At 41.8% G+C, this 13,479-nt stretch overlaps 1 protein-coding gene across 1 annotated transcript in view; it reads left to right on the forward strand.

The window, feature by feature from the left end:
* The first annotated feature begins 220 nt into the window (after window positions 1-220).
* Window positions 221-13,479, forward strand: part of LOC112234325 (aryl hydrocarbon receptor-like) — a 55,946-nt gene continuing 42,687 nt past the window's right edge. Inside the window, exons 1-2 of the mRNA XM_042306791.1 lie at window positions 221-973; window positions 2,571-2,758. Coding sequence (XP_042162725.1) covers window positions 933-973; window positions 2,571-2,758 — 229 coding nt within the window. The 5' untranslated portion in view covers window positions 221-932. The remainder of the gene's footprint in view (window positions 974-2,570; window positions 2,759-13,479) is intronic.

Raw genomic sequence — 13,479 nt, forward strand, 5'->3', positions numbered from 1 at the left:
GGGGTCCTGGTAGCCCTCCTAATCAAATGTAGGCTATAGAGCACAAACGTGTATGCCCGAAAAAACTATTAAAAATCAATTTCAACACCAGGGTATGCTAAACCATTAATTTAGAACAGAATGGTTTCATTATTTAAAATTCTAACCTCTGACCCACATACAGCAGAAGACACAAGGCTCAACAGAAACCGCTCTCTTTTCCACTCTGATTGGACGAAACGGACCGCTCGGAAACGCGCAAACATTGCCGCGCTCCCATGTGTTTCCAGGAGATTTTCGTTTCCCCGTTGACCTCTAGTGCGCGTGCCCGCCCAAATCTGGACTCAAGCAGGGAGATGCGCGTGGCCGAATTTGACGAGATAATTGGGAATAGAGGACGTAAAGCATAGGACTAATACAGTAGATACAATAATTGTCCAAACGTTTGTCACATTATTGTCAGGGTAAAATATGAAAAAATAGCCTGGGAAGAATTGGAAAGGTGCAAACTACCATGGAAGGGGATTGCGGTTTGCAAAGCGCACCGGCACTACACATCTAGATCACCATTCCGCTAGACGATGAGATTAATTACTTGGGTTTTATATTGGGTTGAAGCATTGTTTTGCAGACTAATTTAGCATCTCGATGGACTGTAAACAGTATTGCAAATTGTATGCATTTCAACGGATGATATTCTGAGTACGCAACAATGCCATTAATTTATATAAATTATATTTCTTAACCCATCTCTGGATCTGCGCACAGTTGAAGGATAAAATATAAACTAAAAGTGCGACTATTTGTTGTTTTTGTCCTCTCGCTAATGTGTTTACGTGTTTCATCTGATGGATTAGTTTAACTGTCGACTGTAGCCTATGTAGCTCGAAGGGAACTGTAGCCTTCACCAATATTTTGGGGGAGATTCATCGGACTTGCAATACAGCCATATCATGTATGCTGGACGTAAAAGGAGAAAACCAGTCCAGAGAGCGTAAGTACAGTTTATTTATACGAATTGAAAGGCCTTTTCGCAAACAGAAATAGCCAAATGTTCAAAGCTCTGCATCCATACCAGCTCGCCCCTTTTAGCGCTCAATCACTCATCTTATATTTGTGCAAATTTAAATAGCATATTTCACCTGAATTAAATTGATAATGTCGATGACACACGATAGGACACATATTCAGGTGGGCCACCTCCAGTCGTCAGGGGCCTGATTGGTATCACACTTGCCCCAGCCAGGCTAATACACCTGACTTTCAAAAATCAACTAATCATGATATGCAGTTTAGTATGCGATTAGTTTAATCAGCAGTGTTTGCTAGGGATGGAGAAAAAGTGTGACACCACTCCGGCCCCGGAGGACTGAAGTTACCCATCTGTGGATGAACTAGTTCCTTCGCACCCTGTTTGACAGGCAGAAAGGCCTCGACCCCGGCCATCGCATTGTAAAACAGTTTATTTGACTATAAGACTATTCATTTGTGAAATAATATATATATATATATAGGATACCTTAAATCAATAGTACAACTATTGTGTGGTCGTGTTTTAAAAAATGATTTCGCAGTAAGCTAAAAGTTGCGTTTGCTCCAAAGTTGCACTTGTCGTCAAAAATAGTTGCTGCGTTTGTTATTTCGTTATCACGTGAAGCCAGAATTTACTGTTAACGTCGTTGCATTATTTTTGTTCAATTTAAACCAACATAAACCAACGTAAACATTTGTATTTTGAAATCATGTTTGTACATCCAATTGGTTTGATGATGCAATTCTACCACATAGCCGCAAATATGCTGCGCCATTTTAGGTTAGTCAACACGCCCCTTTATTGACTGTGTAACATACATTTTTGAATTAAACAAATGGCTGGAACTATGTCCAATGTTTGGTGGGTCGCAGGTGCATAAGGCCAACACTTTCTGATATTTGAGCGCAATCACCTTGCACCTGCTGAAAGGACACTGGAAGGATATAAAACCATTCAAATGTTCACAACAAATGGCTTTGAAGTATTATTATGTAATAATTATAGTATTATTATTATTATTACATTTTCATTTTTAGCCTGTGTATTATTATTTTGAAATAAGCCTATTTTATAATTTACTAATTCACTAGTAAAAATATACCTAACATGTATAAGTCTAACATGTGTTTACATAAATTCATCTTTGTTGAACCAGTGGAGAATGTGTATGTTTATGACATAATGCCAGAAGTGCATTCATTGCTCTGGGGCATTTATTGGCATGATTTGTTAACTCATGAGTGGATTGTTGAAGGAGTTCTATAAATTATGACTCAAAACATATTTACAATTTTAAAAAACATGGTGCTATTCACATGACGCAAATCAGGTTTTAAATTTAGCATTTATTTTTGGGCTGTTTTAATCATTTCAATTTTACTCTACTTGTTGAAGTATTTTATTAATTATTAATTTACCTATATTACAGGTATCATTACAAATGATAATTTTGTATTAATAATGCTAATAATGAATGAGAACTATAATCAACCCGAAGACCTTTGAGTTTTATGTAAAAATGTCAAGTTAAAAATAATGATTTCTTCTCTCCTTGCAGCGTAAAACCGCCACAATCAGAAGGGGCCAAGTCGAACCCCTCAAAGCGCCACCGGGACCGTCTGAATGGAGAGCTGGAGAGGCTGGCCAGCCTCCTCCCATTCCCTGAGGAGGTCACCACCAGCCTGGACAAACTCTCCATCCTCCGCCTTAGTGTCAGCTACCTCCGGGCCAAGAACTTCTTCACTGGTAAGAAGTAGTCCACAAAGAACCCTATTATTGCTCTGGAACTATTGCTTGAATAGGGCCCTTAGTTTGAGGTCCTCAATAGAGTGCTTCCTGAAATGTTGTGCTTCCTGTGTAGACATATGGTCCTTGTTTTGTAAACAGAGGTCCAATGATCCCTCACTGTGTACAGCACAAGGGTGTGTTAGCATAGCACACGGCCACTACAGTATGTAGCTGAAGCCTATCCTAAAAATATGCTCTACTTAAAGAGCATCAGAGCAGGGAGCTATCAAAGCAGTTAGCCTGATCCCCTTCTAGCATCCCTGTGCTGACTTGTCTGTACAGTTAGTAGATGGAACAGAGCAGTATGGTAGTTGCTATGCATAGTAATGGGAAGCACTGTGAGGAGCCACTGGGAGTTTATAAGCCAAGCTTCCATCCCTAGAACTCTTATGAAGATATCAAAACAGTAGAGAACCCTGGGTCTTTCATGGCCTGTGTTTCCTGACACCTTCAAAGTACATTTAATCAGCTGTGAAAGCCAGCTTCACTCAACCAGCCAGCTTCACTCAGCCAGCCTCACTCAACCAGCCAGCTTCACTCAGACAGCCTCACTCAACCAGCCAGCTTCACTCAGACAGCCTCACTCAACCAGCCAGCCTTACTCAACCAGTCAGCCTCACTCAGCCAGCCTCACTCAACCAGCCAGCTTCACTCAGCCAGCCTCACTCAACCAGTCAGCTTCACTCAGCCAGCCTCAGTCAGTCAGTCAGCCAGCCAGCCAACTTCACTCAGCCAGCCTCAGTCAGTCAGTCAGTCAGCCAGCCTCACTCAACCAGCCAGCTTCACTCAGCCAGCCTCAGTCAGTCAGTCAGTCAGTCAGCCAGCCAGCCAGCCAACTTCACTCAGCCAGCCTCAGTCAGCCAGCCCATTATTTCATCCTGGAGAAGAAGGGGCCTCAATTTTTCATAGAGGCTGTGACTCTGCCTTCATTTGTAGTTAGGGATGGAAGAGAAAGCAAGGGCTCCGTTAAAAACAGAGGAGAGTGTGTTTGAGAACAAAATATTTGCATGCAAAGAGGACGGATTTGTATTTTTTCTCTCCTATGTTGTGGGGAAAAGACGCTATTTTAGGCAGTGCTCTTTAAAAGAGAATGCTGCAATGCGGGTGTTGGATACTCTCGGAGCATTAATAATTAAGAGAAACCCCAGAGTTGAAAGAATTTATGAAATGGAGGGAGGACAGTGTTTGTTTAAGACTGTGGCTTCTTGAAATGGCTGTTTGGGGTGCGCCGTACTGGATCCGGGGCCTGTGATACCAGTGTGTTGGGGAGGAGATATTGCAAACACGTGGCTTTTTTTGGTGTGAAGAGAGAGGACATGTACATAAACTCTGTGGGGAGGAATGTCGATGCTGGAAAGGGGTGGGGGGAGAATCCAGTCTTTAGTTCTATGGGACTAAATAGTCTGTAGCTTTAATCATTTGAAAAAGTCATAGTATTTTTATTATATATATATATATATATATATATATATATATATATATATATATATATATATATATATATACACTTTGTTTTTACATTTTAACCTTGATAAATGTAGTAATTTCTTGGGTCGTCGAAGGGTTGATTCGTCTCTGAAATTGTGTGACTTTGCTTGATTTTGAAATCTCATGATTGGCACTATGAATATAACTGATTGTTGTGTTATGGGTCTAACAAATCTCGTCACCCTGTCAAAATATATTGTTTATATTGTATTGCAGCGTCACAGGTCAAAGTGTCCTGCCAAGCCCTCGTGTCCTTGTTGTGTTACTGCATTAGCCTAGTTCCTTCCCTGACTGCACAAACAGTGAGTAATTAACAGGCCTCACGTTCAGGAAGTACATGATGAGACAGTGAGCCTTAACCTGCAGCCTTATCAACACCCCTATCAGCCCATCATGTATGCCTGCTTGCCCTCTATTGTAATATGTCTCTTTATTTATCTGGGTGTGTTGTACCATAGGCCAGTGTTGTTGCTCTGTGTGGAATTAAATGTCTTGTACAAGTTGAACAAAGCCTATCAGAGCCTGTTTAATCCGTCTGACAATATTATCCATCCCAGCTGCCTCCTCTCCACCTCGTCTTCAGGCCTACAGGCATCTGTCCTCTGCCAACCTGAAGGAATGAGAGCAGGAGTGCCTAAAACCTAAAGCACAGTAAATACCAGATAATTGTACAGTATGCATAGGCATTTCTCCCCGATAGGCAAAGCCACATTAGACAGTATTTGGTTTGTTCCATGCTAATGCCTCAGACAAGGACATCACTCTATGTTCTGGTCCAAATGTCATGGGTGCTTAAGGAGGAGATTCTATCCTGCACCATGCCCCCTGTACTTAGCCGGTTACATGTACAACAATTCACTCTCAGGATTATCAGTAACCCGGGAATGAGCACTATACAACCACCAGGATCTCATCACAGGGAATCATGGGAGGCTATAACATCCTGTGCTCTGATGGGAGGCAGCTACCCACTGGGCACAGACATCAATTCAATGTCTATTCCACGTTGGTTCAATGTAATTCCATTGAAAGGATGTGGAAACAACATTGATTAAACCGTGTGTGTGTCCAGGGGGTAGGCTGTTCTGTGTCCAACAAGGCACCCTATTCCCTATGTAGTGCACTACTTTTGACCAGAGCCCTATGGGCCTTGTAGTGGACTATGTAGGGAATAGGGTGCCATTTGGGATGCTACCTGTGTGAGCTCTGTGACCCTGGGGTCCATGTGACACACCATGGTGGCCTCACGTGCAAATGTTGGGTGCGGGAACGTTGCAAAATAAATGTTGTTAAATTATTTCAGCCATTCGCTCGTCTGCGTAGCCAGGCGCTAAAATATAACTGGGTTCTGTTTGAGCCGTTCTGCAAGTCCTCTATTGGATATCAGGAAGATACAGACCCATGTGGATACTTGAAAGACCAACGAGGTGAGAATAATTAAAGATAACTAACTAGGTTTCTCTTTTTATCTGTGGATTAATCGTCGGAGTAGATCAACACAACATTTTGTATGACTCTGGGTCAACATTCTACAAAGAACCAGATAAAAAAAGGACCATATGAATGTCAAGTAAAAGAACAACCCAATGTTCATCTCCTAGCAACAGCAAGCTAGCTAAATGTGTGTTTCAACCTGCTCCCAAATTAGTATAGTTGTTTCACAGTTGGTTTTGATAGTTTAACCTGCGTGTGATGATCGCGTCTGGTGGGGATAGACAAAATCAACATGCGTGACCAGTGTAGTCATTGTGTTCGGTAATCAGGAATTTGTTTGAATGTTAGTGTCCACAGAATGTGTTTCTGTGTAATGTGTCATGCACTTCTGTTGATGGCATTGTCTTGTGCTAGATATTTACTGCAGCGTAATGTAACGCTCAATGAGTGAATGGGTGTGGAGTCAGGCGCAGAGAGCAAAGGATGCTGGAAAAAACACGCTTTAACGTCCAAAATCAAAGGAACAAAATAGTTATACCCAACACAGGTGTAACTATAAAAACAAAATAGTATACCCAACACAGGTGTAACTATAAAAACAAAATAGTATACCCAACACAGGTGTAACTATAAAAACAAAATAGCATACCCAACACAGGTGTAACTATAAAAACAAAATAGTACCCTTAGGTAAAATACCAGGACAGCGAGAAAACAAAACACTAACACCTCTCACAAATACAGAAGAACAAGCCCACACAAACAGCAGCGGGCTAAACGAACTTAAATAACCCCACCCTAACAACCAAACAATGAACAGGTGAAACCAATTAGACAAAACCAAACGAACACGGAACAAAGGATCGGTGGCAGCTAGTAGACCGGCGACGACGACCGCCCGAGCGCCACCCGAACAAGAAGGGGAGCCACCTTCGGTGGTATTCGTGACACGTAAACGCTTTACTCTCATACTGTCCTAGTTTTGCTGGTGGCTTTGGAGGTCAAATCTCTATTCAAGCTGGAAACTTCGCGTCTGTGTTTTATTGTCATGGATAATTCACCCTGGAGAATCAATGATATGCTTATTAGTCAGCTATTGTGCAACCTTTTCCCCCTGTGTGTGTGCGGTGTAAAGTACTTAAATAAAATTACTTTAAAGTACTACTTAAGATTTTTGGGTGTCTGTACTTTACTTCAATACATTCCTAAGGAAAATAATGTACTTTTTACTCTGACACCCAAAACTACTCGTACATTTTAATGCTTAGCAGGACAGGAAAATGGTCCATTTATCAAGAGAACATCCCTGGTCATCCCTACTGTCTCTGATCTGGCGGACTCACTCACTTCGTTTGTAAATGGTGTTGGAATGTGCTCTTGGCTATCCATAAATTAATTAAACGAGAAAATGGTGCCCGTCTGGTTTGCTTAATGTAAGGAATTTGAAATTATTTCTACTTTTGATACTTAAGTATATTTAAAACCAAATACTTTTAGACTTTTATTCTAGTATTATTTTACTGGGTGACTTTTACTTGAGTCATTTTCTATTAAAATTAAAATTTTACAAAAAAATTACAATTGCATACTTTTCCCACGTGTGTGGGGGAGGGAATCATTGTGACACACAGTAACATAAAAACACACCATGGCTTTCCACGGCTGCTGTAAGAATGCAGCGATAAGAAGTGTGTATATATCTGTTCTGAAAGAAGCCCTCTAAGAGCTCTGGCTCTGGTCTCTAATGTTGCCATTGTTTCCTCTGTTAATGGGCCACTCCCTCTGTGATGGAGGTCCCCACACTAACAACCACAGACAAGCCAAGCTCCAGTTGTGTTTCCCTCTGGCTGGCAGGCAGTCAGATTATAAACATAGATGAGGACACAAATCCAATGCACTCATAATATTTTGTGCAATGTAAAAGTGTAAGCCCTTCATTTAGATGGTACAATAAGAAGGCTGAACTATATAGAAGGCTGATTAACTCTGTTGACATTACACAACCCCCCCGTGTATCAACCCCCAGCATTAGAAACCGCCCTCCACATTTTGTATGACACTATTTAACGACACAATGCCCTACATTTGCTTCCACCACAGTTTTGTTCATTCCGTCATTCAATTTTTTTCTTTTTTTTTCTCTTCATTTTTGCAAAGAGGTTTAGCGGCCCCCTGGGAGCGAGGAATGGCCCGTCCATTGTGAGTTCTTCTGTTGTAAATACGGAAGGGTGAAAGGTGCCACCTTTATCACCACGTTTCTCCTGTGAGGTGGAAAACGCCAATAACTAAGCTAATAAGAGCGCTCCTGGGATTCCTGGAAGAGCTGTCTTTACCAGCAACCAACCAGGAAGCATGAGCCCTCTTCCTTTTCTTCCTACCGTTTGCTCTCTGTCGCGCAACTTCCTGGTCCATAGCTAGCTAATAACCCAGTCCCTTTTTAAATGGAGTCATGTGCTTTTTGCTGTGAAGCTTAGTAATATCAAATGTTATTGGTCACACACACGTGATTAGCAGATGTTATTGCAGGTGTAGCGAAATGCTTGTGATTTTAGCTCCGACAGTGCAGTAATATCTAACAAGTAATATCTAACAAATCACACAACATATACCCAATACACACATCTAATTAGGAATGAATTAAGACTATATACATATGGGCGAGCGATGTCAGAGCGGAACGGACTAAGATACAGTATATACATATGAAATGAGTAATGCAAGATTTGTGAACCTTAAGTGACTAAGATACCGTAGAATAGTATTAAATACAGTATATACATATGAGATGAGTAATGCCAGATATGTAAACGTGATTAAAAGTGACTAGTGTTCCATTCCTTAAAGTGGCCAGTGATTTCTAGTCTATGCCTATAGGCAGCAGCCTCTAATGTGCTGGTGATGGCTATTTAACAGTTTGATGGCCTTGAGATATAATCTGTTTTTCAGTCTCTCGGTCCCAGCTTTCATGCACCTGTACTGACTTCGCCTTCTGGATGATAGCGGGGTGAACAGGCAGTGGCTCGGGTGGTTGATGTCCTTGATGATCTTTTTGGCCTTCCTGTGACATCGGTTGCTCTAGGTGTCCTGGAGGGCGGGTAGTTTGCTCCCGGTAATGCGTTGGGCAGACCACACCACCCTCTGGAGAGCCTTATGTGCAGTGTAGTCATTTGACATCATGACCAACATTCATAAATCTAAAATGGAATGTGCAATTTACACATCTCAACAATTAGCTGTTTCTTATCAAAATCTGCTTAAAGAGACTGTGTTGGGTATGCAGGTTCAGGATAACCGATGCAATCCAATTACAATATCATAGGGATATGTATGGTTGTTGTGATTGGGGGTATGGTTGCACTCTGACCTTTGGCCTATAATTGCTGTATATATAGATTTGAGATTAGAATGAATAATCTCTGTGAATTCTGAAAGGGTTCTGTTTGCTTTGGAGGGTTGTTCGCCAGCTTGTTCAAACTAATACTGGATTAGCAAGATACTTCTGCTCCATGCATCGCTTCTCAATCACTACTTTTAAAATCTTGTTTCATTATCTCAACTTTCAACACCGAGAAAAGGGGGGGGAGGTTTAGTAAGAATATCTTGAGGGTCTCTCTTGAACGGCCGCAATTCTTTTCTTTTTTTCTTATTGAGGTCATTCCTGTGTTCACCACAGCGAAAGGTTCTGATTGATGTCAAAGGCCTTACTCCTTAATATCCTCTCAGTTCTATAAATGAAACTATTCGCCTCTGGTTCAACATAGTAGTGTGAAGGAAAGAGATGTCAAGTACTATTGAGTAGGATAGGTTTGAATCCTGGTCTGTTGCTTAGTGGATCACGCCGGAAAATAATGCTTGAAAAATAAAGTCATGTGTTCAGTTCTCCCTCTTTTTGGAGCAAAAATACAGGAGTTTACATTCAGTATGTAGATAGGGGCGGCAGGGAGCCTAGTGCTTAGAGCGTTGGGCCAGTAACCAAAAGGTTGCTGGATCGAATCCCCGAGCTGACAAGGTAAAAATCTGTCGTTCTGCCCCTGAGCAAGGCAGTTAACCCACTGTTCCCCGGGCGCCGAAGACTTGGATGCTGATTATGGCAGCCCCCCTCACCTCTTTGATTCAGAAGGGTTGGGATAAATGTGGAAGACACATTTCAGTTGAATGCATTCAGTTGTACAACTGACTAGGTATCCCCCTTCCCCTTTTCCCCTTCCCTAGATAGGTAAGCCACGAGAAAACAATAAATGGATGGCTGAGAGGATATAAAAATACATGTCCATGTAGGTGGCCCATTCTATCCAAAGACAAGCTTAGAGTGGCTTTAGTATAGAAATAGACACAGGCAGCAATACTAATGGACATGTAGAACTCTCCATGGATCAGGGCAGAGATCCAGATCATAGCCATATCCAATGGGATAGCCGTGTTGTATGCATTCTCGTTAAAAAGAGTAGTTCGTAGAATTCTATGCTGCTGTATGTAAACAGTTGAAATGAGTTCAATATGGATTAGGTCAGCGCTTTTGCTTCACGTGTTGCTATAGGCTACATCTGTACTGAAATGTGTTTGATTTCAAATCAAATCAAATGTTATTTGTCACATGCGCAGAATACAACAGGTGTAGTAGAGTTTACAGTGAAATGCTTACTTACAAGCCCTTAACCTACAATGCAGTTTTAGGAAAATGGAGTTAAGAAAATATTTACTAAATAAACTAAAGTAAACATTGAAAATAAGTAACACAATAAAATAAAAAATGAGGGAGTACCAGTACCGAGTACCGACCAGTACCAGTCGTATACAGGGAGTACCAGTACCGAGTCAATGTGTGGGGGTACAGGTTAGTTGAGGTAATTTATACATGTAGGTAGGGGTAAAGTAACTATGCATAGATAATAAACTATGCATAGTAAATAGTATTGCAAATAGTCTGGGTAGCCATTTGATTTGTTGTTCAGCAGTCTTATGGCTTGGGTTGTAAACTGCCTGTTATTCAGGCCCAGAAGCTAGGATATGCATAGATTTGTAGATTTGGGTAGAAAACACTCTATAGTTTCTAAAACTGTTAAAATAATGTCTGTGAGTATAACAGAATTGATATGGCAGGCGAAAACCTAAGGAAAATCCATCCAGGAAGTGCCATTGTTTTGAAATGGTTGTTTTTCCATTGAAAGCCTATCCACCCTATAAAGGGATATGATCCAGATTGCGTTCCCCATGGCTTCCACTAGATTTGAAAAGTCTTTAGACATTGTTTCAGGCTTTTATTCTGAGAAATGAGGGAGACCACTTTGAATGAATGGACAATGGAAAGTCCCAGAGCTGTTTGGTGCACATGACCTAGAGCGCTCCTTTAGTTGTTTTTCCTTTATATTGACAATGCTTTTGTCCAGTTTAAATATTATTGATTATTTAGACAAAAAACAACCTGACGATGGATTATAAACATCGTTTGACATGTTTCTACGAACTTTACTGGTACTATTTGGATTTTTCGTCTGCCTGTTGTGACCGCCTTTGAGCCAATGGATTACTGAACAAAACGCGCCAACAAAACGTAGGTTTTTGGACATAAAGCGGGACTTTATCGAACAAAACAAACATTTATTTTGTAACATGGAGTCTTGTCAGTACAACCATATGAAGATCATCAAAGGTAAGTGATTTGTTTTATTGCTATTTCTGACTTTCGTGACTCATCTACTTGGCTGGAAAATGTTTATATGGTTTTGTGTGCTGGGCGCTGGGCGCTGTCCTCAGATAATCGCATGGTTTGCTTTCGCCGTAAAGCCTTTTTGAAATCTGACACAGAGCCTGGATTAACAAGAAGTTAAGCTTTATTTTGAAGTATTAACCTTGTGATTTTATGAAAGTTAAATATTAATAATACTGTAATTTGAATTTGGTGCTCTGCAATTTCACCGGATGTTGTCGAGGTGTCCCACTAGCCTTTCCCAAACAGGTTTTAAGAATACATTTTCTTTCTCACAAATTAACTTTTAAAAGGCACACCTGTTAATTTCACTGCATTCTCATGAGAGAATGCCAAGAGTGTGCAAAGCTGTCATCAAGGCAAAGGGTGTTTTTTTGAAGATTCTAAAATATCAAATATATTTAGATTTGTTTAACACTTCTTTGCTTACTACCGGATTCCATATGTGTTATTTCATAGTTCTGATGTCTTCACTATTTAGAAAATAGTAAAAAATTAATAAAAATAAACAAACTTTTGACTGGTACTGTATATCATGCATATCCCGTATGTACGACTAATACAACGTCCCTCTCATCCACTTGTAAATAGCTAATTAAAAATTGTCAAACATTTGCTAAATATTGTTGGTGTTTTGAAATGGGTTCCTACGGTTTTGCTGCAAGCAAGCCTGCCTCTGTCGGACAAATCCCAAACAACATAGCTGGATCAGGTCATGAGCTGTTCTCCCACAGAAAGTGTCAGTAAGCAATGTGATGCCTTCAATGCTGATGGCTTGGATCGCTCCCAATATGGCTTCTACCCATCAGTCCAGAGAGGGGATGGGGGAGGGGATGTTTGATGCCCATAGTTGGAGCTCGTCTCTCAGTCCCAGGTACCTCAGCAGTATAGAACCATATTTGTACCTCGCTGTTCTCACCACTACTTCAACCCCCCCACCCCCTTCTCCTACCACACAAGTTAGAGTCCATTGCCCTTTCACAAGCTGTCAGATTTTCAGGGTCACTGCTTATTGGTCAGGTTTGCTTCATCAAATTCTCAGCCTGCCTCAGCCTCACACACGAGGAGAGGGTGGCGATAGAAGGCCGGTTCTGTCTAGTATTGCTGTAGCCTATAGGCTTTAAAAAATGAGAACTTCCCCAGAGACAGTTTTATAAAAGAAGGCTGCGGGGTTTTGCAGTTTGGCTCAGCAGCGGTTTACCGTTCCAAAGGAGCATTTCTATTCAGTGGTAGTGTTGTAAGTGCTGCATCATTATCGCTAGTTCCTCCGAAGCACATTGGTGGAGCCATAAGTCTGACAGCCAATCAATAATTCATATTCTGATTTAAGCTTTAAAATAATGTATTTTGACTTAAGTGAAATGTTCCATTTATTCATAAGGCAAAGAAATATCAAGTAGTAGTGGAAGTAATGTGTCCTTCACAAAGAAAGCACATACATTCGTCTGGAGATCCTTCAATGGTTTTGGGTGGAAACAGTGGTAGGACGAGGCAGTGGTAGGACTGGGTAGTGGTAGGACGAGGCAGTGGTAGGACTGGGTAGTGGTAGGACGAGGCAGGCAGTGGTAGGACTGGGCAGTGGTAGGACGAGGCAGTGGTAGGACTGGGTAGTGGCAGGACGAGGCAGTGGTAGGACTGGGTAATGGTAGGACTGGGTAGTGGTAGGACAAGGCAGTGGTAGGCAGGGACTGGGTAGTGGTGGACGAGGCAGTGGCAGCACTGGGTAGTGGCAGGACTGGGCAGTGGTAGGATGAGGCAGTGGCAGGACTGGGTAGTGGTAGGACGAGGCAGTGGCAGGACTGGGTAGTGGTAGGACGAGGCAGTGGTAGTGGGCAGTGGTAGGACTGGGCAGTGGTAGGACTGGGCAGGGTAGGACAGTGGTAGGACTGGGTAGTGGCAGGACGAGGCAGTGGCAGGACTGGGTAGTGGTAGGACAAGGCAGTGGCAGGACTGGGTAGTGGTAGGACGAGGCAGTGGTAGGACTGGGTAGTGGTAGGACAAGGCAGTGGTAGGACAAGGCAATGGTAGGACGAGGCAGTGGTAGGACTGG

Source organism: Oncorhynchus tshawytscha, linkage group LG26, assembly GCF_018296145.1.
Source record: "Oncorhynchus tshawytscha isolate Ot180627B linkage group LG26, Otsh_v2.0, whole genome shotgun sequence".
Classification (NCBI taxonomy): Eukaryota; Metazoa; Chordata; class Actinopteri; order Salmoniformes; family Salmonidae; genus Oncorhynchus; species Oncorhynchus tshawytscha.